Source organism: Gobio gobio (assembly GCF_949357685.1).
Source record: "Gobio gobio genome assembly, chromosome: 10".
NCBI lineage: Eukaryota > Metazoa > Chordata > Actinopteri > Cypriniformes > Gobionidae > Gobio > Gobio gobio.
The window spans coordinates 24,409,189-24,431,948 of record NC_137116.1 but is presented as its reverse complement, the minus strand read 5'-3'; the positions used below and the strand labels follow the sequence as shown (position 1 = coordinate 24,431,948).

Sequence of the window (22,760 nt, the reverse complement as noted above, 5' to 3'; positions counted from 1 at the left end):
TTTATAACATATGATACAGTTAAGCAACATCACACTAACAAGAGTGTTGTTTTCCTGAATACCATCACGACTGAACATGGGGCTGATTTCATACGCCAGTTCCATAAACAATTAATTAACATTAACATTTTAGATGTAATATGGACTGTTTTTGTTCTATTTCCGCAGCGAAAATAGCCCAAACAAATATCACAGCAGAAACGTAACGCATCTCACAGCAACAGCGTGTTAGTGAATGATTCAGCGTTTTAACGAATCGGTTGAATCAAAGATTCAATGACCTATTCGTAAACGACCGCCAAATTCTTGAATGAATCAGCCATTTCACTGAATCGACTCAATGATTCGCTCATTAAGACGGTCACATGCTGCCACCTACTGGTGGTTTAGTTTCATCTTTCCAACATTTCTTATTTGTATATTCAAAAATATTTAAAATAATCTCATAACATTATTTAATGCAGTTTTATTTTTTCAGTGTAAATGATTTAATTTGATTGGTAACAGCCTATAGTGTTTTATTCTAATTTAATTTATAGATCAAATTTAAGAATATAAAAGGAAAGCTGAAGCATATCCTATATTTAATAAGATTATGGAAAAATTCCCTTTATAAAAAGGTAAAAATATCACTAATATTCAGACTTAAATATGTCAAAGCTGATTGAACACTGGTGAGAATATTGCTTAAGAATAGATTATATTTACGAAAAAAATCAGGACAAGCTAATTTTTTACTCGGACAAGTGAATGACAGATTTACTTGTCCGAAGGACAAGCGTGTGAACAGGTTTAATGTCGAGCCCTGGTGTATAGAAGGCTTGAATTGCCCACTTTTAAACGAAACAATTCGAAACGAAAAGAAAAAGTTAAGCAAAGCGTTCACGCGTGCAGCTCATGACTGGCGTGTCAAAGAGTTTCTGATCAAAATGCTGCATGCTCCATCACTGCATGTGCTGTGAGTTTAGCCTGCATTTTTAGACTAATACTGACTCCTGAGTATTTAATTTAAGTTGCATACATTTTGTTGAGCCGTTTGAACCTTGGAGCAGACTTGCTATCGAGGCAGGGCTTATATCCCAGGGCCTGGAGGTTTCATCCTCAGGTGGTGGACCTCATATGGCAGAGGTCCGGTCGAGTGGAGATAGATGTGTTCGCAACGAGCACAACTACGCACTGCCCGCTTTGGTTTTCCCTGTCACTGCATTCACCTCTGGGGATAGATGCTCTGGCCCACACATGGCCCAGGACCAGTCTCTTTGCTTGTCCACCGATTCGCTTTCTGCCAGCAGTGCTGCTCAGAGTGCGATTGGACAGGGTTAGAAGTCTATTGTTGGTGGCCCCTCACTGGCCCACTCAGATATGGTTTTCGGACCTGGCCAGTCTGTTAGTCGGACCTCCGTGGGAGATTCCCCTCAGACCAGACCTGTTGACACAAGCTCAGGGAATAATTCGGCACCCCTGTCCAGACTTATGGAAGTTGTGGGTATGGCCCCTGAGCGGGGCGCGTTAAGACGTTCTGGTCTCTCTGAGGAGATTACTGATACCATTCTTAAATCAAGGGCCCCCTCCACAAGGCGTCTTTATGCCTTCAATTGGAAGTTGTTCACCTCTTGGTGTACATTACGTAATCTAGACCCAGCTAGTTGCTCAATTGGTTCGATACTGGAGTTCTTACAGAGTCGCTTTTCAGCAGGGACGGCCCCAGGCACTCTTAAAGTCTATGTGGCAGCCATCTCTGCCGAGCATGTACAGACGGAGGATGCTTCGGTTGGACGTCACCCTCTAGTTTCTCAGTTTTTGCAAGGACGAGACGGCTTAGGCCTTTCTGCTCTGCACAAATTCCTTCATGGGATCTTTCTGTCGTCCTCGAGGGACTAACAGGTGATCTTTTTGAGCCTTTGGAGCTGGTGGCAGAGAAGTTTCTGACCCTTAAAACCGTTCTTTTAATGGCGCGGTCCTCTCTAAAGAGAATAGGGGACCTGCAGGCCCTGTCTATTAGTCCTTCGTGTATGGACTTTGTTCCGGGACTGGTTAGAGTCGTGCTGCGGCCAAGGCCAGGTTATATTCCGAAGGTCGCTTCGACTCCTTTTCGCTCCCAGCAGATAATTTTGGAGGCGTTTTCCCCTCCTGGTACAGAGGTTGGGAGCAATGAGTGGCCCCCTGGTCTTTGCCCGGTGAGGGTGTTAAAGATCTACGTTGACCATACAGCCCAGTGGTGCAGATCAGAACAGTTGTTTGTGTGCTTTGGCGGTAAAAACAGAGGAGCGGCCGTCACCAAGCAGAGAATGTCTCGCTGGGTAGTTGAGGCTATTTTAGTGCCTTTTAGTGGCTATTTTAGTGTTCTAATGGCGTCTTCTCAGGCTCTCTTTAAGGGCTCTTCTTTGGAAGATATTTGTGTTGCGGTAGGATGGTCCTCTCCAAACACTCAAGTTCTGCTTGAGCGGACGCTTTCCACTGTCTTCCAGCTACTCTCAGGTATGTGAAGACGTTATGGTATTTTCGTTTCCATAGCGACGGTCTTGCAGTGTCGAGAGAACCTATGAAAGGGAACGTCTCGGTTGCCTATGTAACCTTGGTTCTCTGAGTTAGGAACGAGACACTGTGATTCCGGCCATTCCATTTTCTTCGAGTGGTAGCTTCCTTCGTCTTTAAAATCTGACGATATGACGCCTAGCGCGCGCATATAAGCATACGTGACGTATTCCTAAGGCAGTGCTAAGCGTCACTAGCCAATCAATTGGCGTGATGGTACAAGGGCTTCAGACATTAGTCACGCCGAAGGCGTTCCCATAGCGACGGTCTCGCAGTGTCTCATTCCCTACTCAGGGAACCAAGGTTACACGTAACTGAGATGATTTACTGTGCACTTTAGTTAGATTTATTGAATAAAATAGGAGTTTTCACAAGTGTGCCGAAATACGAACAGCTGTGATCATAAAGGGAGGGAGAGCGCGGTGCTAGCTTTCTGTGTAATTTATTCGCAAGAAAAGTTTTCAAAAGTTAAATGTGTGGAAAAAATGATTACAGGACATGACTATAAGCCAATAAATGCTCCTCTGTCGCCATATACATCAATCAGGCATAAGATTATGAATATGTCCTAATATTGTGTTGGTCCAACTTTTGCTGTTAAAACAACCCTGACCCGTCGAGGCATGGACTTCACTAGACCTCTGAAGGTGTGCTGTGGTATCTGGCACCAAGATGTTAGCAGCAGATCCTTTAAGTCCTGTAAGTTGCGAGATGGGGCCTCCATGGATCGGACTTGTTTATTCAGCACATCTCACAGATGCTCGATTGGATTGAGATCTGGGGAATTTGGAGGGCAAGTCAACTCCTCAAACTCGTTGTTGTGCTCCTCAAACCATTCATGAACCATTTTTGCTTTGTGGCAGGGCGCATTATCCTGCTGAAAGAGGCCACAGCCACCAAGAAATACAGTTTCCATGAAAGGGTGTACATGGTCTGCAACAATGCTTAGGTAGGTGGTGCGTGTCAAAGTAACATCCACATGGATGGTAGGACCCAAGGTTTCCCAGCAGAACAGCATCACATTGCCTCCACCGGCTTGCCTTCTTCCCATAGTGCATCCTGGTGCCATGTGTTCCCCAGGTAAGCAATGCACACGCACCCGACCATCCACGAGATGTAAAAGAAAACGTGATTCATGAGACCAGGCCACCTTCTTCCATTGCTCCGTAGTCCAGTTCTGATGCTCACAATTTTATTTTCACTGTTTCTATTTTTCAGCGGTGGATGGGGGTCAGCATGTGCACCCTGACTGGTCTGCTGCTAAGCAGCCCCATACGCAACAAACTGCGATGCACTGTGTATTCTGACACCTTTTATATCAGAACCAGCAATAACTTCTTTAGCTACTGTAGTTTGTCTGTTTGATTGGACCACACGGGCCAGCCTTCACAATGCGATGAAGAAATTCATATAGGTTTAGAACTTGAGAGTGAGTACATCTTTGGGTGAACTATCCCTTTAAGATCATTGTACACCAACACTGTAAAAAAAAAATCAGGTCTCCAATTGAAAATTTTCTTGTGACTGATCACATCAATTTTTTTTAGTTGGCCAAATTGAATTTCTGTGAATTAAATTGCATCAATTCACAGAAATTCAATTTGGCCAATTGAAAAATTTAGATGTTATCACAGTCACTAGAACATTTTCAATTGGAGACCTGATTTTTTTTTACAGTGTAAAATGTCAGACATATAGGAAAATGGACCAAACATATTGACGATGCATTTTGCACTAGTACCTTAATACCATCTACTTTTCATGAGCAGTGGCATTTTTTAATTGTAAAAACCATTCCATTCTCTAATGATTTCATAGTTTATTTAAATGAAATAAAAAAACAAATGACAACTCTGTCATTTACATCTTTCTTACTTCACAACACTGCCTTTTTATAATCAAATGTACATTTCTCTCAAACCAGAGTATCTTGGAGAGCATGGACACACCACATGGATTCCTCTTGTACGAAAAATTAAGCAGCAAATTGCCACAGACCCGACTCTTACCCCGGAGTACCCACCCATCCTTGGGATCCCAGAATTCACCAGGAGGGCAACTGAACTTGCACTGGGCAAAGATAGCCCCGCCATTGTTGAAAGCAGGGTAATGTCCTTTATTTTCAGTAACCGACGTCACACTGTAGACCAACATTCCATAAAATATATTCCCACAATTGTTGAATGCTCCCGTTAATCCCTAATCTCGCATGTGATCAACATCGACTCGCAAGCTGAATACACTGATAGCACTGTAGAGGCTTTGTACTTGTACATTTCCAATGTGTAGTTTGTTTGTAGATAGTGTAAAGGCGGTCATCTTCAACACTATCATGACATGTCAGTACAAGCTGTAAACCGCATATAGCTTTTTATAATTGAACTACAGAGTAGATGTGACGCACATGGATTAGTCACCCACATCAGACATTAGAGATATTGCTGCTGAATAGAAACTAACCACCACTGATCACTTTACTATATTTGAACTGATTTACGTGATGCTTTAGTGTTCATATTCAAGACAAAAAAACTTCACATTTCTATCAGCCTTAAGCATTTCAACCAGATGAAACAAGCAAATCCACACGATTTAAAAAGACGAATATAATATTATTACCAGGGGTCATGTGTGGGTTCTTAAGGTTGTTAAACCTATAAAACGGAAACTGCAACTTTTGGTTTCTTAAACAAACACTTGGTCAGTCCCATGAAAAAAGAGAAAAGTTTCTCCATGATTGTCCCCCAGAACTGTCAAAACTTGCGACAAACAAGCTCAGGTGTCTTATTATGGCGAGTCTGTTTTTCACACTGTCAGGAGTGCCATGCAGAGTTTAAAGGAGTCAACATTTGCCCACAAGCTCAGTTGTTTGAGTCGTGTTGATTTGGAGTGGAACTTCCAAAAAATGTTATCTTTGAAAATTTAAATGCATTATTTTGGATGAAGAACTGTTTGTCAAAAATTTACAGAAATTACCCTCAAAATGAAAATGGCAAAGCTGTTTAGGGGTAGAGAGAGATTAAAGGGACACTCTAAAAAAAAAAAAAAATTGGTTCTAAAAGTGGTTCTTGGCTCATAATCATAGGGGAACCACCTTTGGTGCTATATAGCACTATATCTTAACAGGTTCTGTATATGGTAGCGGTGCTATATAGCACCTCAGTCATCCCGAAGAACCAGTGAAGAACCGCTGAAGAACCACTGAAGCACCAAGATTTGGTGCTATACAGCACTTAAAGTGGTTCCCCTATGATTACAAGCCAAAGAACCACTTTTAGTGCTATAAAGCACCATTCGTTTTTAGAGTGAATCATGTTAATCTTGAGTACCTAGAGTAGTGTTGCATCCTTCATATCTCTGAAGAGTTTAATTTTATCATATTTATAAAAGACAGATACGCTGTACCGATTCTTTCCGGAAAAAAGCCGAACTCGTGGAGGCGTGCAGTGGGCGGAACTAAAGAGTCACGAGCACACACACACACACACACAATACATCATGGCTTTATCCCTGGATAACTTTCGATTCACTATACGCAAGTGTTGTTTACTCATATGCACTTAAGCGCCGATTGCCAACAAAACACAGACATTTGATGCAGTTTCACTCACCGCCTGCGGTTTCGAATCATGACCGGGGATCCATTCTTCGTACCTCGCTTAATACATCTGAAATGTTTTGACAGATCCCAGATCTTTTAATCGTGAAAACTGATCTCTGGCTAATTTGGTTCTTCAAACTAATTTGCAGATTGGATTAAAATATCTGGATTAAGTTACTGCGTGTTCTTGTGTTCCCTGAAAAGGGCAGATGCATCGATACTCAAAACCACGATCAGCAATGCAGCGATTGGCTGGCAGCAAGACAGCAACGTATACGTCATATAATTAAAAAAGCCACCTGGCAAAAAAATTTCTGGACCTTTATAAGGAAACAGCCAAACGACCAAGCCAACATAAAAGTTATAATAGATAAATGAAATGTTTTGATGATGATTTCCAATTATTTATATTCACGATTTTATAGTATTTGTACACCCTTTACATTTTTATTTAAATGTTGTAATTAAATGTTTTATTCAATTCGAAGAAGATTTGTTACGTGACAGTATTAAAGTTTCTTAAGGGTCAAGATCAAGTTATCTGCATCTCCTGCGCTGCATCAAGCCACTCCCATAATATCTGTCATCACTCAAATTAATGCACGGCTCAGATTAACTGCACAACATGTGTAAACCTCCAATAAAATTATAAAGTAATTATTCCATCACAAATAAATATCTTAATCAAGTGGCTGTGTCTATAGTATTATACACAACATTATAATATTATTTTCAAATACATTTTTATATTATTATTGTTATTTTTTTTAATTATTATTGCCCCTGGCTCAGGAAGGAACTCTTGTTATAAAATATCAGTGATTGGGACAAATTTTAAGTATCAACGCCACTTAAAAAGATGCAATCTAATCCTGTTTACATGAAATAAGCCTGCTCACGAGCAGGTTTAAGCTTAAGGACCTGTTGCTATGACAGCAAGTCCAGGATGAGTGTCGTAGAACCAAACAATCCAAGATCACGGCAAATCATCAACAATCAAATCCAGCTAACTGAGTTAGCGAGGTACGAAGAACGGACCCCGGGAACAAACAAACACACTTGCAGAACTCCATTGCTGCACCGGCAAAACAAACTGCATCCAATGTTTCCTTAACGCTGGGTTATTTGGGAAGCTGAGCAAGGTAATCTTTCCCTCACAACCAAAAACACACTTCTTTAGTGACACTCCCAAATTTTTGGGAAAAGTTAAATCATACACTTATAAGGCCTATACATGATGTATAAGATTAGTCATATTTACAAAAACAATTCATCACATCTTTCTGATTTTCATTTCAGAAGAATCATACAGTACTACATTCTCTTAAAGGAACACGCTGACTTTTTTGGGACTTTAGCTTATTCACCATATTCCCCAGAGTTAGATAAGTCCTACATACCAGTCTCATCTCTCCATGCTTGCCATAACTCTGTCTGACGCACACAGTCAGTACACGATGTAACTATACACATCACAACATGTAAATAGGAAAATGTTGGTGTTATTTTGTCGTTTATTGAGCAGTAGGCTAGATGGAGCCGTTTACCTCCAGTCCTAGGCTAGCGGTAGGTGCTTCAGACAGAGTTATTGCACGCACAGAGATGAGAATGGTATGTATGGACTTATCTAACTCTGGGGGATATGGTGAATAAGCTAAAGTACCAAAAAGTTGACGTGTTCCTTTAAATAAGCGATTTAATAATAAATAACTTGTAACAGTCGTTTGTCGCCACCTAGTGGCAAAACGATGTAATAGATACAGTCGTTACTTAAAGCACCGTTTTCAAAAGGTAATAACTATTTTGATCGCTACCGTAGACATCAGTGTTTATATTTGAACTATAAACTTTTATCCCAGTACTTCTATGATAATTTGAACTATTGTATCACAGAAATAATGATACTATGAGGTTGAAAAGACTGTTTGTGAAGCTGTTTTGGTCCATGTATCTTAAAAAACTGCTAATTTTTTGTTTTTATATTTTTTAAACAAAACAAAAAAATAGGCCAAGTGTTTATAATGTTGTATTTTATTTACCGGGATTTTAAACTATTTCTGAATGTAGGCTAATAATAAAATGCAGTTTTTACAACAGTTTTTACAACTGCATCATGACCAGGGCTGAATGCGAAATCACCCCCTAAACCCTCAATTACTATTCCCTACTTTAGTCCACTAATACGGTTCATTTTTAAGGAGTGAATGAAAACAGGCGAGCGAATTCGGACAGCCGTTGAGTGTACATCGGTGCATTGTGGGATAGAATGAGTGCACTCAATAACGTCCACTATGGTTCCGGACACCACTACAAATGGCTGTCTCCTCAAATAGTGCCCTATTTAAGGGTATAGGGGGCGATTTCGGATCCAGCCCATGTGTGACTTTACACTCAGTCTCAGGTGCGACTTATTTTCTGGCAAAGTGATGGTTGATTATAAAAGTTGGTGTATTAATACAAAATTCATAGGATGGAGAGGAGACCATTTGCACACATAGACACACAAAACAAAACATATTGTGTTCATTGCCCCCACCCACATTCATTTTGGGCTGAATCACTGTTATAGTTAGGCTATGGGGTCCTTGTAAATGTAAAATACACTTATGGTTATATGCATGTAAGAGAAATAGGCTAGGCTATTATACGTGTTTATTTCATAAATATTAATGTACCTCGCATCTTCTCCCGTACACTGTCCATTAGTCTACTTCTACAACTGTCAAAATCAGTGTGTGAAAGCGAGACGGAGCAGGAAGGAGAGAATGCACATGATGTGCTTTGGAAGTTTAGTTGGCAGAGAAAATAACATGTACCGTTTTGTTTGACATCAAGTAATACTCAATATTAATTAAATAAACTCAAAAACAAAAGGTATAACTGCTGCGTATTTCCTGAACACTTCAATACTGGTCTGCGCTTGACTGTTTGGCGTGTTTATCTGCTTATTTTTTTTATTCAGTTTATTTAACCCATCACAATATTGGCTATTGGAACTGTGTGAACTGTTGTTCTCCGGTTGTCAGTTAGTCAGAATGACAGTTCTTATGTGAACGTTATAGGCCCATAGCTAAGTCAATGCATTATTCTTTCCTTTTTGTATTGGTGTTTAAAATATTGAATTTACAACTAATTATATTAATTTATATCTTAATTTATTTATTTTTACTGGGCAACCAGGGTAGGCTATGACAGCTCTCATACATCCTGCAATACCCAGCTGATGCAAAGTGTATGTGAATTTATATCTACACAGAATAAAGCCCTGTCTAGGCTCTGCCCTGGTACAGGTGCACGAGCACACACACACACACACACACACACATACACTTAAATTTAAAAGTTTTTATTTTTTAAAGCCTAATAAATGTTGATATTGGTAGCTTTCAGTTATACTGTAATGTAACGTCATTAATGTTTCATAGAGACATTAGTATCATTGATACTGGCCTTCATTCACAAAAAGATGCCATTACAACAAATATTTAAAATATGCTGCCTTTAAATTGTTTCTACATTAATTTGGAGAGTATGATTACAATATCAAAATATTAATGTAAACTCCAATGTTTTTTAATCGCGATTAATTACAGAAAAATTTGATTAATTTGTTTTTTTAATCGATTCACAGCACTAGTTTGTACACTTATAAAGTTCTTTGCATTTTTATCACATAATTGAGTGAAAAAAATTTATCACAAACTGTGATTCATCTTGCTCTATTTGTTTACCGCTAGCACATGCTGATGATATTTTATGCTTTTATACTAACTTGCGTCATAGCCTATGATTCAATAGGTGTCATCATCGTATAGTCTACATAAGCCGCGTTTCCACCGCAGGAACTTTCCCCCGGAACCAGGAACTTTGGGGGGGAACTCGGTGTGTTTCGACCGCAGGAACTAGGGTCTAAATGAAGTTCCGGGTAAATATTTCCCCCTCCAAACGGCCCTGCTTGCGAGGTGGTACTTTTGAAAAGGTCGGGAACTTTCGGGGGTGGGACTTGGGCGCTGAACATGCTGATTGGTTGAGCTCTTGCTGCATTTTTTTCCCCACCGCCATTTTTACAAGTTTTTTGCGAGGTGGGTTCTGCGTTCAGTAAATATTTTCTTTGCAACAATGGAGTTCAACAAAAAAATTCGACCGACGACTAGGTTCAGGCTTTGAGCATATATGCGGAGGAGGACATCCAGCGGGAACTGGAAACGGCGACCCGCAATGAAAAGGTATAACGTTACCTGAAGATATCGACTCGGTTCCAGTCACACTGGAAAACAGTGCAGAGAGAAGTTAAAGAAATTAAGACAAGACTACAAGAAATTAAAGGATCATAACAACCGGAGCGGTTCCGACCGGCGTATCAACAAGTGGCATGACCGCCTGGACGCGTTGTTGGGACAGACCGTCCTTTTCTAGGGCAGCGGTAACGAAAGACTCGGCTAATGCGTTGTTGGAAACCATCCCGGAATCCGAGTGGGTTGAAGGTAAATATCTCATCTTGGTATCATCTATTAAACTCGTTGCAGTGTAACGTTGCAGTAACTTTTTTCAACGTGCTTTTCCAGACGTAACGGGTGGCCCTGATGAATTGCAGGCAACGGAGACCAGCGTGTTTTCCCCCGCGGTCACCAGTACACGTTAGCCCTCGTCCCGTGTCTCCTGCCGAAACACACACATGCCAGAGGTATAAAGCTGACAAAATGTGTATATATTTAAAAACTGATGTGTAATCCATAATGGTTTTGAGTAGTTTTGTTGTTTTTAATTGTAAACTTAAATTGCCAATGATAGAAATTGCACACTGGGCATTGTTCAAGCTGGGCAAGCAATTGTTCATTATTTGTAGTGAAAACACTAAATAATTAATTGATGGTTTCTATTGTTTCATGGTTGACTTGTGTATTAATTTCCATGTGTTTCTGTGCAATTTTTCTACTTAGGGAAAAGGAAAAGGGACTGACTTTTCTTGATGCACTGAGGGACATGGAGGATGCTAACCGGGCCGTCCTGCAGCATGGACAAGAACAGCGAGACCAATATATTCAGCTGTTACTGGAGAGCCAGGCCGAGGAGAGATGAGGAGGCAAGAGCTGGCATTCCACCAGTCAGAAGCGGAAGAAAGTTGACGGCAGCAGAGGGACTTTCAGACTGGGTTTCTGTCTGTTCTTGGACAGTTTGTCCAGTTGTTCAAGAAGTAGCCACAATGACCAGCCGCTTGAATGAAGCATTTGCTCTACCACATTTGTACTTTATATACTGTACGTGTTGGCACAGCTCTTGGACAGGTTACTGAAAAATACACTTTTTTATATTGTTGTTTTCACATTTTATAATTTCATTTTATTGTTCTAGTAATTTATTTGTCTTTGCACACTTATTTTAATTTTGTAAGAACTAATCTGTCTAAAATAAAGTCAAATGTGTAAAATGTCACTGTGTCTTTTTAATTTCCACATTCTAACTATATAACCACTTTCTAATTGTAGTGTTGGAAGCAAATAAAAGGGCTGCTGCTCGCAAGTCTTTCTGAATATGCACATAAACATATCTAGAAAACCCAAATATTATATTTTAAAATGTATAACTATGTGAATGTAGTATAATAACTTATAACCACAACTTAAGTGAAGCCATACGTGTGGTCCTGCTTCATTTCAAATTTGAGGAAGAAGTCTCTAAAATTATGCATTTAATGAAGCATATATTGTAATACTAGTCATGTGATTTTTTTTTTTTTTAGTGAATGCTAAGAGATGTTATTGTGATAAATAAATACTTGCAGTCTAGTACCTAATCTTTCAACCGCTTAATTCAGTCTATTGTTTTCATTCAATTAACTTTTCACACATCTGTCATGAATGACTGACGTCATTATCCTTTTATAGAAAATATTTTGGAATTGAGCTATTACAACACATTCAGATTTTGGATTGCCCATCATCCCATTTTGCATTAAAATGGTCAAACTAGGTGAAAGTGCACGTTTAAATAAGCAGTGTTGGTAATGTGTATGCAAAAGCAGCGCTGCTTGCATCTTCTCCACTTGTTGTTGCAGACAGTATAGCGCAAAAGTGATTCATGTCCGTCGGTGACTGGGAGGAGCAGCCGCGCGCATTCTCACGTCACCGGGCTAATTTGCCTAATCTCCCCGGTACTTTAGACCGCGGTGGAAACGCAGAAAGTAGCAGGTCTGGGGGAGAAAAAGTTCCTGGGAAAAAAGTTCCTGGTACAAATAGTTCCGGGTAATTTCGGTGGAAACGCAGCTATACATGTCGTAACTTTTTCAGATTTATTAGATCAATGTCATACAGTATGATTTGTATGATTTTAGGATTGCTGGAATCGCACAGTCTGTAGCAGGCATTATCTGAACTGGTCTTGGAGTCTCTACTAATGAGCTGATGAGTTGAATCAGGTGTGTTTTGATTAGGAAGAGTTCAAAAATGTGTAGTTGGTGTGCCTCCAAGAACAGGTTTGAGAAACACTGAATTAAATGATGTGATTGATAGCTGATTGCATTTAAATGACCTCTCAGCCTGTGCCATCTAGAGTTTCATGACGGAACCATATATTAAGGGCCAGATTTACTAAACAGGGCAAATTAGCGTGAGAGCACAATCTTAAAAAAAAGATGTGAGTGGAAAGTTCAGTGTGTGACCTACTGACAATGCGCAAATTAAAGAACACAGATGCAGCAGGATCATTTCCATCATGACCAACTCAATCTACCAAGAACTGCGTAAATTAGCATCTGGTTTAAGACATGCTTTTTTTTTGGGCTGTAAAAAATGGCACAGACACCAGTAAATTGACTAGCACAAACGTCTGAAAGGGAAACACCTCTACAAGGTTAGCTGCAAAAACAACCCTGTCCACGCCTTTTCAGTGCAAATTCTTCACTGTGTGTCTTTAGTAAAGCCTGACAGTAGATTTTTTTAATGCCAAAAGAGAGCTAGATCTGGCCCATAAACTTTTAAAAAACACGTCTGTGGACCTTGTCTTTTCACACCGCACCAAAAGACGGCGACCAATGGGGGCACTCACCAGATTACAGTACATTACTTCTCAGACATTCCACGACGATGTTCAGTCTGCAAAAACAAGCGACGATTAACACCAACAGACAAAAGTGTCTGTTGCCGTGTGAATTTGCCTTTAAATGCAAAAACACATTCTGGGTGAATGGTTCCTTGAAGAATCTTGCACCAAGAGACCCAAGACTTCCACTGGTGCCCCTTCAAAAATGTTGCATGAAATCCCTGTACACATTATTAAATGTTTTTTTGTTGTTGTTTTAAAAGTAAATCAGGATTAATAATGGCCACTTGTGCCAAATAAATGATAATCTTGTATAATATCATCACTCTCCAGTTTGGCAAAAGGGTATTTGAGCCTCATTTCAGGGGGTTAGTTTCCAAATAACCAGCTCAATCTGAAATGTGTTTGGAAATGCGGTAGGTGTTTGGCATCCAAACTGTTGGATGCACCGGAGCAGTGCGCCTGGGCGCTGAGTTACTGAGATCCTGGTACTGTTCAAGTTCTTCCTGGAGTGGACCCATCTTGCTCTCCTCTCCCTGTGAAGGTGGGTACTAGCTATAATGAGGAATTGTTTCTGTTGTGTAGAAATTAAGTTCTAATGTTCAGTCATTTTGGACCTAAAACTGAAGATTAACCTTACAAGTATCTGATATTTGAATATGCAATCATAGCACATGTGGTAATTTCTTTGTCGTTTCTTGAAGACTCACTGACAGGCATCTTTAAGGCAGCAGGGATTGAGGATGTGCAACATTATCGGTACTGGGATGCAGAATCCAATGAAGTGTGTGTGGAAAACATGGTGCATGACCTGGAGAACGCTCCGGAACGGTGTGTGGTGGTCCTGTTTGCTTCAGGCCACCATCCCACTGGTTCAGAACTCTCCCAAGAGGACTGGAAACGTGTAGCTGAAGTCATGGTGGTACGGTCTTGGAATTAAACAAGAACTCAAGCTTAAAAGCTGACATCTTTCCCTTGATTTTTTTTTTTTAAATTCAGTTATTTAGAAAGTTCATTATCATGTGTGTAAGGCCAGTTAGACCCTCAGGGTAAGATGAAATATACTTTGGCCTCACTAAACATCTCGCCATGAGAATTAGAGAATTTTTAAACACTTTCTTTCATGTTTTCAGAGCCATAATTCAAGTTAGTCTCTATGCACTTCTAGTGCTTTGGTTAATATATGCTATCAGATGTATACTAGACTGACCAGTAATGTATAGTCTATTGCTTTGATCTCATCATGGTTAGTATGTATATATAGCATAGTTCAAGCTTTTATCACTAATGGCCACAGAATGAGTCAGTAGCATTGGATAAAACAGGATTCCTTGATTGAAATACCTTTTATCTGTAAGTCTTTCAATCCCATTCTTTCTCTTTCTCTTGATTAGAAGCGGCAGTTGTTTCCATTCTTCTTGATGTCTACCCAAGGCTTGTGCAGTGGATCTCTTGAGCAAGACGCCTGGGCTGTTCGTCATTGTGTGTCTTTGGGGCTTGAACTGTTCTGCGCTCAATCTTTTTCTCAGAACTTTGGCCTCTATGGTGTGTTTGCTGTACCATTTGATATTGTGCTATAAGTTTAAATGACTAAAAACCATGTCTAAACGTTAAGCTACTAAAATTATTTTGGCTAATCACATTGACAGGTGAGAGAGTGGGGCATCTTCTCTGCTTGTTAAAGCAGAACTTGCTGGCAGTACAATCTCAAGCTGAGAAACTTGTTCAGACACTTTGGTCTTGCCCACCGATGGAAGGGGCCAGGGTGGTTGCCACAATATTAAGTAATCCTGCCCATTTAATTGAGTGGTAAGACTTATTCCATTCATTGATGCATTTTAAAATGAATAAAACAATTTATTTAACAGGGTCATGGCATGGATTTTTATTATTTTAGTATGTTCCTTGAGGTATGATATGAAAATATGTTTGCAGAAAATAATTATTGTCAACCCTCATTTTGTTTTTCTTAAATTATCTGTTTTAAAGGGATAGTTCACCATTTTTTTTTTTTCATAATTTACTCACCCTCACGTCATTCCAAACCCACATGCATTTCTTTCTTCTGCTGAACACAAAAGAAGATATTTTGAAGAATATAGGTAACCAAACCGCGGATGAGCCCATAGACTTCCATAGTATGGGGGAAAAAAATACTATGGAAGTCAATGAGGCCCATCAACTGTTTAGTTACCGACATTCTTTAAAATATTTTCTTTTGGATATTCAAACACGTTTGGAACAACCTGAGGGAAAGTAATTGATGACAGAATTTTCATTTTTGGGTGAACTATCGCTTTATGGGGCAGCCACTTTAAGGCGTGTTAGTAATGGCCACTGTTATAATTGGTTAACATCATTGCATCGGAAACAGTATTAACGCCCGCTCGCTATTTATTGCACATCAGCAAGTTTTTTTTATTTATTTTTTTATATTATCCATATGAAACCCTAATTTAAAGATAAAGAAAGCCAGTAATTATAATGGGTTCTATTCGCAACGCAACGTTCACATCCGGTGTAGGCAAATTTCAGCCGTTAAAGGGTTAGTTCACCCAAAAATGAAAATTCTGTCATTAATTACTCACCCTCATGTCGTTGGACACCCGTAACGCCGGATCTACGTCATATTCTCGCGCATGCGTCGTGGAGGCACACACGGAAGTCGAGAACAAGTTGGTTAAAGGTGTTATTTAGATTTTTTTTTGCGCACAAAAACTATTGTTGTCGCATCGTAAAATTATTGTAGAGCCACTGTGGTGAGATAGACTTTGTAACGACGTTTTAAGTGCCTTTCATGGATCTTGGAAGTGTCAATGTACTGAATGCCAATGGAGGCCTATCTGAAGCCTTTCTCAGCCATCAGCTTTCAACTAAAATATCTTCATTTGTGTTCCGAATATGAACGGAGGTCTTACGGGTGTCCAACGACATGAGGGTGAGTAATTAATGACAGAATTTTCATTTTTGGGTGAACTAACCCAGTGGTTCCCAACCACGTTCCTGGAGGACCCCCAACAGTGCACATTTTGCATGTCTCCTCAATCAAACACACCTGATTCAGGTTATCAGCTCATTAGTAGCTACTCCAAGACCTGATGTGGGTGTGTCAGACAAAGGACACATCCAAAATGTGCACTGTTGGGGGTCCTCCAGGAACGTGGTTGGGAACCACTGAACTAACCCTTTAAGCGGCTGAACACTAGTGGACGGGGCCTATGGTGCAATGATGTAACTATTCTTTGATGTCTTGCTCTGGAGGCAGCCATATGCAAATGTATTTGACCGTGTGACTTCGCAAATCCCACAATATCCAAACGAGCTTGGTTAAATAAATGCTTTGTTTATAATGACGAGGACATTTTAAACTTTTGGAACATTTTGGATTTTTCATGGATTTTCTCATGGATTTTTCTAATGGCACAAAGTCCTCTTATATGTAAAAAAAGATCAAGACAAATTTGATTTCTCATGTCATGACCCCTTTAATGTTCATACAGTCTTTGCATTTCACTTCTGCTCTATCTTTTTTCCTAGTCTAGCTTTCTACTAAACCTGTGTCTGGTTCTAACTTTTTTCATAAAATTAAGACATTACCTTTTGTCTGCTGCTAGTTCTTAAGACACGGTCTTGTCATAGTGGCTAAGTTTATGCAACTGGCCCCAGGCATTTTTGAATACCAAATATTGTTGCCTCTGAGGAATTGCTTATGTTCCTCTATTGTAAGTTGCTTCGGATAAAATCATATGCTAAATGCTGGAATGTAAATGTAATATTTTCAAAGCATTTTGTTGTTTTAATGTCCTCACAAAGTATTCAGATGTTTAAAGGGATAGTTCACCCAAAAATGAAAATTACTCCATGATTTACTCACCCCTCAAGCCATCCTAGGTGTATATGACATTCTTCTTTCAGACAAATACAATCAGAGTTATATAAAAAAAATGTCCTGGCTCTTCCAAGCATTATAATGGAAGCAAATGGCAGCTCAAGATTTGAAGCCCATAAAAGTGCATCCATCCATTATAAAAGTAAGCCACGCGGCTCCGTGGGGTTAATAAAGGCCATCTGAAGCGAATCGATGGGCTTGTGCAAGAAAAATATCCATATTTAAAACTTTATGAAGTAAAATCTTCCAGCAGACCACCTTCCGTATTCAATTTACGGAAAAACGTCAGATTAGCACAAGCGTTTTGAACTGTGAAGTTGAAGAAATTTGAAGACGAAGGCGGTCTGCCAGAAGCTACATATTTTACTTTAGAAAGTTTTAAATATGGATATTTTTCTATTTTATAATGAATGGATGCACTTTTTTTTTGGCTTCCATTCACTGCCATTATAAAGCTTGAATTAGCCAGGACATTTTTAATATAACTCCGATTGTATTTGTCTGAAAGAAGAATGTCATATACACCTGGATGGCTTGAGGGTTTTGAGTAAATTATGGGATAATACATTTTTTTGGGTGAACTATCCCTTTAAGTCACACTTTAACTAAACTACAGTACACGCAAAATATCAAACCATAAGGCTTGTGCAAACAAGTGCAGCTGCTTTAGAAGACACATTTTGCAATGATTTTTTTATCAAGATGTGTTCAAGGTGATTTTTAGCGAATGAATGAAGTCAGTTCTCCTCAAGTTCACACAGGTATCCTATAATCAGATAGTTCATCACATTACATTTATAAACATTTTTGTTAGTTTTGAACAGTATATCTATTGTTTTATAATTTAAAACATGTATTTTTGTGGAATTTGATTTAAGACTGATTTGCTTTAAAAAAAAAAAACTATCATCTCTGCATAATGCCATTTGGTTTGACATTTTACCATATAATGCAAAGATATTCATTTTAAGTGTGGCTTTAGTATCTAAACACGTTGTATGTGCGCATCTTTGCCCTTGGCACTTTTGAATTACAACATCTGATTGTCACAGTCGCTTTATAAAATTCCTGCCTGAATACATTAGTTTGTCCTTGACCATAACCATTTCATTTAAGCTTAATGTTCAAAAGCAATGTGAAATCACTGACTCCTGAAATTTCAATTTCAAATTAAGAACATCTCGATCTGAACATTAACCTTGTGGACATGCATAAATGCAGTAATGATTTAGTCTGACGTTTTCATGCTCAGATTCTAGTCAGAATATAAGTCCGAGACTGCTCCATTGGGCTGTTATTATTGGGGCGTGTTTCAACCAAACCAGGAAAGAAAATGCCTCTGCACTCAATTGGAATGACCTACAACCAATCAGAGCAACGGAGTAAGCGATGTGTTGAGCGACGCATAGTTGTCAACAGTACTCAACTGCACGCATGCTGGAAGAAGTAGAAGAAGATGAGTGTAAACGATCTTTGCCGGTGTTGTTTAACAAGGAGTAGGGGAGAGCGGGGCACAACCTAACGCTTTTTGACTTTTTCAGTTTGTGTAAATCCACTTGGGGTTCAGAGTATTTATTGTTTCCCACATTAATTGCACACATGTCTAGTACAATTATGTGGTTTTGTTTAATTAATACAGTGTATACTTTTTTCTTGACTTACCCCGAAAGAATGGAAATGAAATGTGACAACATGCCCCATAGGTGGGGTACATTGTAACATGTGGTGGGGCACAATGTAACATGACCAAATAACAGCTTAAAATGTCACCTGATATAATCAAAAAAATATACAAGACAAACTAAAATATTTTGTCAACAAAATACAATTATTAACTTTTTAAAATAAAATAATGGCATTTGTTAATCATTAAAAATATAATCATTTTTGAGTTTGACTACAAACACATCGCTAAATACAGCTATACAGCAGTTCAAAACATAATAATGAATAATTTCTGAACACTAACTCAGACATTATACACCCTTTTCTCATGGTTTCTCAAAAGAATTCATAAAAGCATAGAATATACAGTAATAGCGTAGTTCTAATAGGGGCTCATTGTAACGCAGTGTTACAATGCACCCCATCTGCATAGCTGGGATTTAAATCGCGGCTCGTGTCTTCTGCTGGTTAGATCATCATTAAAGTTAAATAACAGATATGAGATTAAAATAATATCGGATTTGTCTTATTTTAAATAAACACAAAAAACAGAGATAAAAACTAAACTTAAGAAATTTACTTTTGCTATGGTAAAATAAATGTTCAGTAATATCTTCCAGAGATTTTTTAATTTTGGGCGCTATTTTTTCTGTAAATAATGTTGATATGGCAACTAGTAAATACACTAAGTTTCGTCATTCTGGCATGTCTGGAAAGGGTTAAAACATGCACGTTACAACTAACCCCGCGTTAGGTTGTGCCCCGTGCACCCCTACTTACCAACACGTTCATCATTTTTGAGAGAAATAGTAAAGGTGAATGCATATACGAACAAGTTCTCCATTTAGGATTAGAACAAATTCAACCCAAGCGCTCTTTGGTGACGTGGATGGTTACTTTACTGTTGATCTTCTGTCCATCATCGTATAAAGCCCGCCCTGACAATTTGATTGGTCCGAACAGCTCTGGTTCGAGCATAGTTGCTCCACAACGGATCAAGTCCAGACCAAACTTCCCGACCTCAAATGTTGTGGGCAGGGCTAAGTTCCGCTGGCATCCAGGCTAGTAATGATTTTGAGATTAACAAAATGCCCACGGCTTTCTATTCTTTATGCAAACATTCTGCTGAAATCTCTTTTTTTTAATTCAGTTAATGACTTTAACTGAATTAATCTTTTCTCAGGCAGGAAGGTATGAAAGGCATTGCTGAACGCTGCATGCTAATCCGAGAACGTCTGTGTGAGAAACTGAGGCTTTTGGGTGGTTTGGGGCGTTGGGATCACATAACAAAACCTGGAGGGCTTTATTGCTGTTTTGGACTGAATGGTAAATGGTGCATAATATATGTATGAGGGTATTATATTTCAACTTTCTTTATATTTTTGAGCTAGCAGTTCAGCATAAATAATGCTAATATTACATTTAACACTGTAAAGCAGTAATGCATTTCATGTTCTCCCTCAGCTCAACAGGTGGAGTTTCTGATTCAGAGGAAACACATCTACTTGTTACCCAACGGGTGTCTAAACATTAGTGCGATTAACAGCCGTAACCTGGACTATGTTGCTAAATCCATCCATCAAGCCATCAACTCTCAACTCTGATCTCACTTCATAATGAAGCTTACTTCAACACTTCATCTGCGATATGCTTTTCATCAGTTATGCAGTGGGATGTTAAGTCTAAATCTTAAGTAGGTATATTTCATATTCAAACAGAGTACTGAGCACACTAAAACTTTTGAAACGTAGGCTTAAGTTATAATGAAAGCTGTAATGCAGGTAGAGCTGCAATAGACTTTGCTGGTCCAATATTGCCTGTGTGTGTGTATACAGTGCCCTCCACTAATACTGGCACCCTTGGTAAATATGAGCAAAGGCGTCTGTGAAAATAAAAATGCATTGTTTATCCTTTTGATCTTCCATTTGAAAAAAATCTTTCAAAATTCTAACCTTTCATTGAAGAAAAACAACTGAAAGTGGGTGAAACTCACATTAGGAAATAAATGTTTTTATTTAGTTCAGGTTGGCCACAATTATTGGCACCGAATTATTGCATTGTCCTTTTCCTAAAACAACAGCTCTTCTTGATATATATATATATATATATATATGCATTCAAGATGTTACATTCATGTTAAGGATAGAGTTAATCCAAACATGTGATCATGTCATCGTTTTACATAATTTATCAATTAACTTTTTTATTCTATGGAACAAAAAAGATGGTGCTTTGACAAATGTCTCAAATTTCAGAGAAATGTCTCTTTTAAAATCTATTTGATTACCAACATAATATTATTTTGTGTTCTGCAGAAAGACAGTCATACAGGTTTAGAGTGTGTAAATGATGATAAAATTTTCATTATTGGGGGAACTAACCGTTTAACTGATTTCATGCTGCTCTGATGTTAACACCCATAGTTCTTAGATGCAGGACATCATGGCAGGCATCACATTTGGTTCTTCGGTAGGAATGTAAAGGGTTAATTGTCCTTACAATTTACAACAGCAGGGACAGCAGCATGTCGCCCACACAGTGACAGTTCAATACTGTCCAAATACATCTGGTGAAGACAAACAATCACTGCAGTTCTGACAGCTATTTCCTCCACATGAGTTTAACTGCCCTCGGGTGATGACTCACAGCTCCTGGCAAATCTTATTTTGGTCAACCATATATGAATTGCACACAAAACACAGTGTGAGAATCGTAAATGTTTTGGTTTTCAGGATCAAAAATCTTTTTGCCCCAATTTTTTTAATAGTTTTTTTTTTTTTTTTTACAACAGTTTTGATATACAGTCTGGTAGCACTGGGAACTGATTATGGTATGTGATTATGGTGTGTGTTGAGGTAAATAGACCTTAGTCAAGGTAGATATTAATTGATTGTTAGGTGGGTGAAAAGGAGGCTGTGATACTTACAATGGCATGTAATGTATAAAGGCCCTAGATAACGTCATTTTCAAAGCTGTTTTTGTTTACTGAAAGTGTTTTGGAAAGCTGAACAATTAGCATGTTGTAAAACCACAGGACAAATCCTTTGCATTGTACTCACAGCCTAATTTTCAATCCTGTCAAAACACAAACATTTCTATTATTTGAAAAATATAGAAAAATTGTACACAATTTTTATTTCAGCTATTTCTCATTTTCATTTAGTATAAAGTATAAGTATAAAATTCTAAGTATAAAATAATTAGAGTGGTAACACTTTAAAATAAGTATACAGTAATAAAGTACTACAAATCATTTTCAAATTATTAGTTTATAGTCCCCCTGCCACACCGCTGAATGGCCAGGATCCCTGACTCGGCTCCTCTACAAAACATGAGTGAAGTGAGTAATGCCGATCATATTTATGCCCATATGTACGGATAGGTGTGAATCGGCATGCAAATCTCACTGGCCAATGTTCACTTGTTCTGTTACTATTTGGAGGTGATTGGGCTCCCAGGGGAGACCCCATGACGTAACCTAGACGTAACCTTACATTACGAACCTAGACGTTCCCATTCAGTCAGTCACGTTCGACGTTACGTCAGACTGACATCATGGTGTCCTTATGGAAAGCCCCATTAGAGTTCTGAACGGGTTCGGGTACCCGACAGGTGACCCGCGAATATTGCTGAAACGGGTGACAAACATCCTATCTGTGTCGGATACGAGTGCAGGTCGGGTCGAACAAGGGAGAAACATGGGTCTAAACAGAGGTTTAAAACAGTCAAAACTTAAAACTTAAAAATATGTATGCATGTATATTGTAGATTTGTTCCTAAAAAATATATATGCATATTTTTAGGAACACATCTACAAATATATGCCTTGCCTGTGTTTCAAGTTGATAAAATAATTCCATATCAGTTTATTTGCACCCGCACCCGTGCGATCTGCCTGCACTGCAGTGCAGTCGTCGAGATGGATCCTGAGGAGTTGAAGAAAATAATAGCTAGTGGAGATTGTAAAGTTGTCGACAATACTTCATCAAAAATCAAGTCCAGTGTGTGGGAGAAATTTCGAGTTAGCTCAGA

General features: G+C 38.8%; 1 protein-coding gene across 1 annotated transcript in view; it reads left to right on the top strand.

The window, feature by feature from the left end:
* The window catches only part of LOC307132146 (aspartate aminotransferase, cytoplasmic-like), a gene marked incomplete at both ends in the record, with an annotated part of 30,386 nt that extends 10,054 nt beyond the window's left edge, over positions 1-20,332 (top strand). The window contains 7 exons of the mRNA XM_079826313.1: positions 4,460-4,641; positions 13,595-13,718; positions 13,879-14,096; positions 14,569-14,719; positions 14,824-14,983; positions 19,912-20,054; positions 20,193-20,332. Of these exons, the coding sequence (XP_079682439.1) occupies positions 4,460-4,641; positions 13,595-13,718; positions 13,879-14,096; positions 14,569-14,719; positions 14,824-14,983; positions 19,912-20,054; positions 20,193-20,332 (1,118 nt within the window). The remainder of the gene's footprint in view (positions 1-4,459; positions 4,642-13,594; positions 13,719-13,878; positions 14,097-14,568; positions 14,720-14,823; positions 14,984-19,911; positions 20,055-20,192) is intronic.
* Between the last annotated feature and the right edge of the window lie 2,428 nt (positions 20,333-22,760).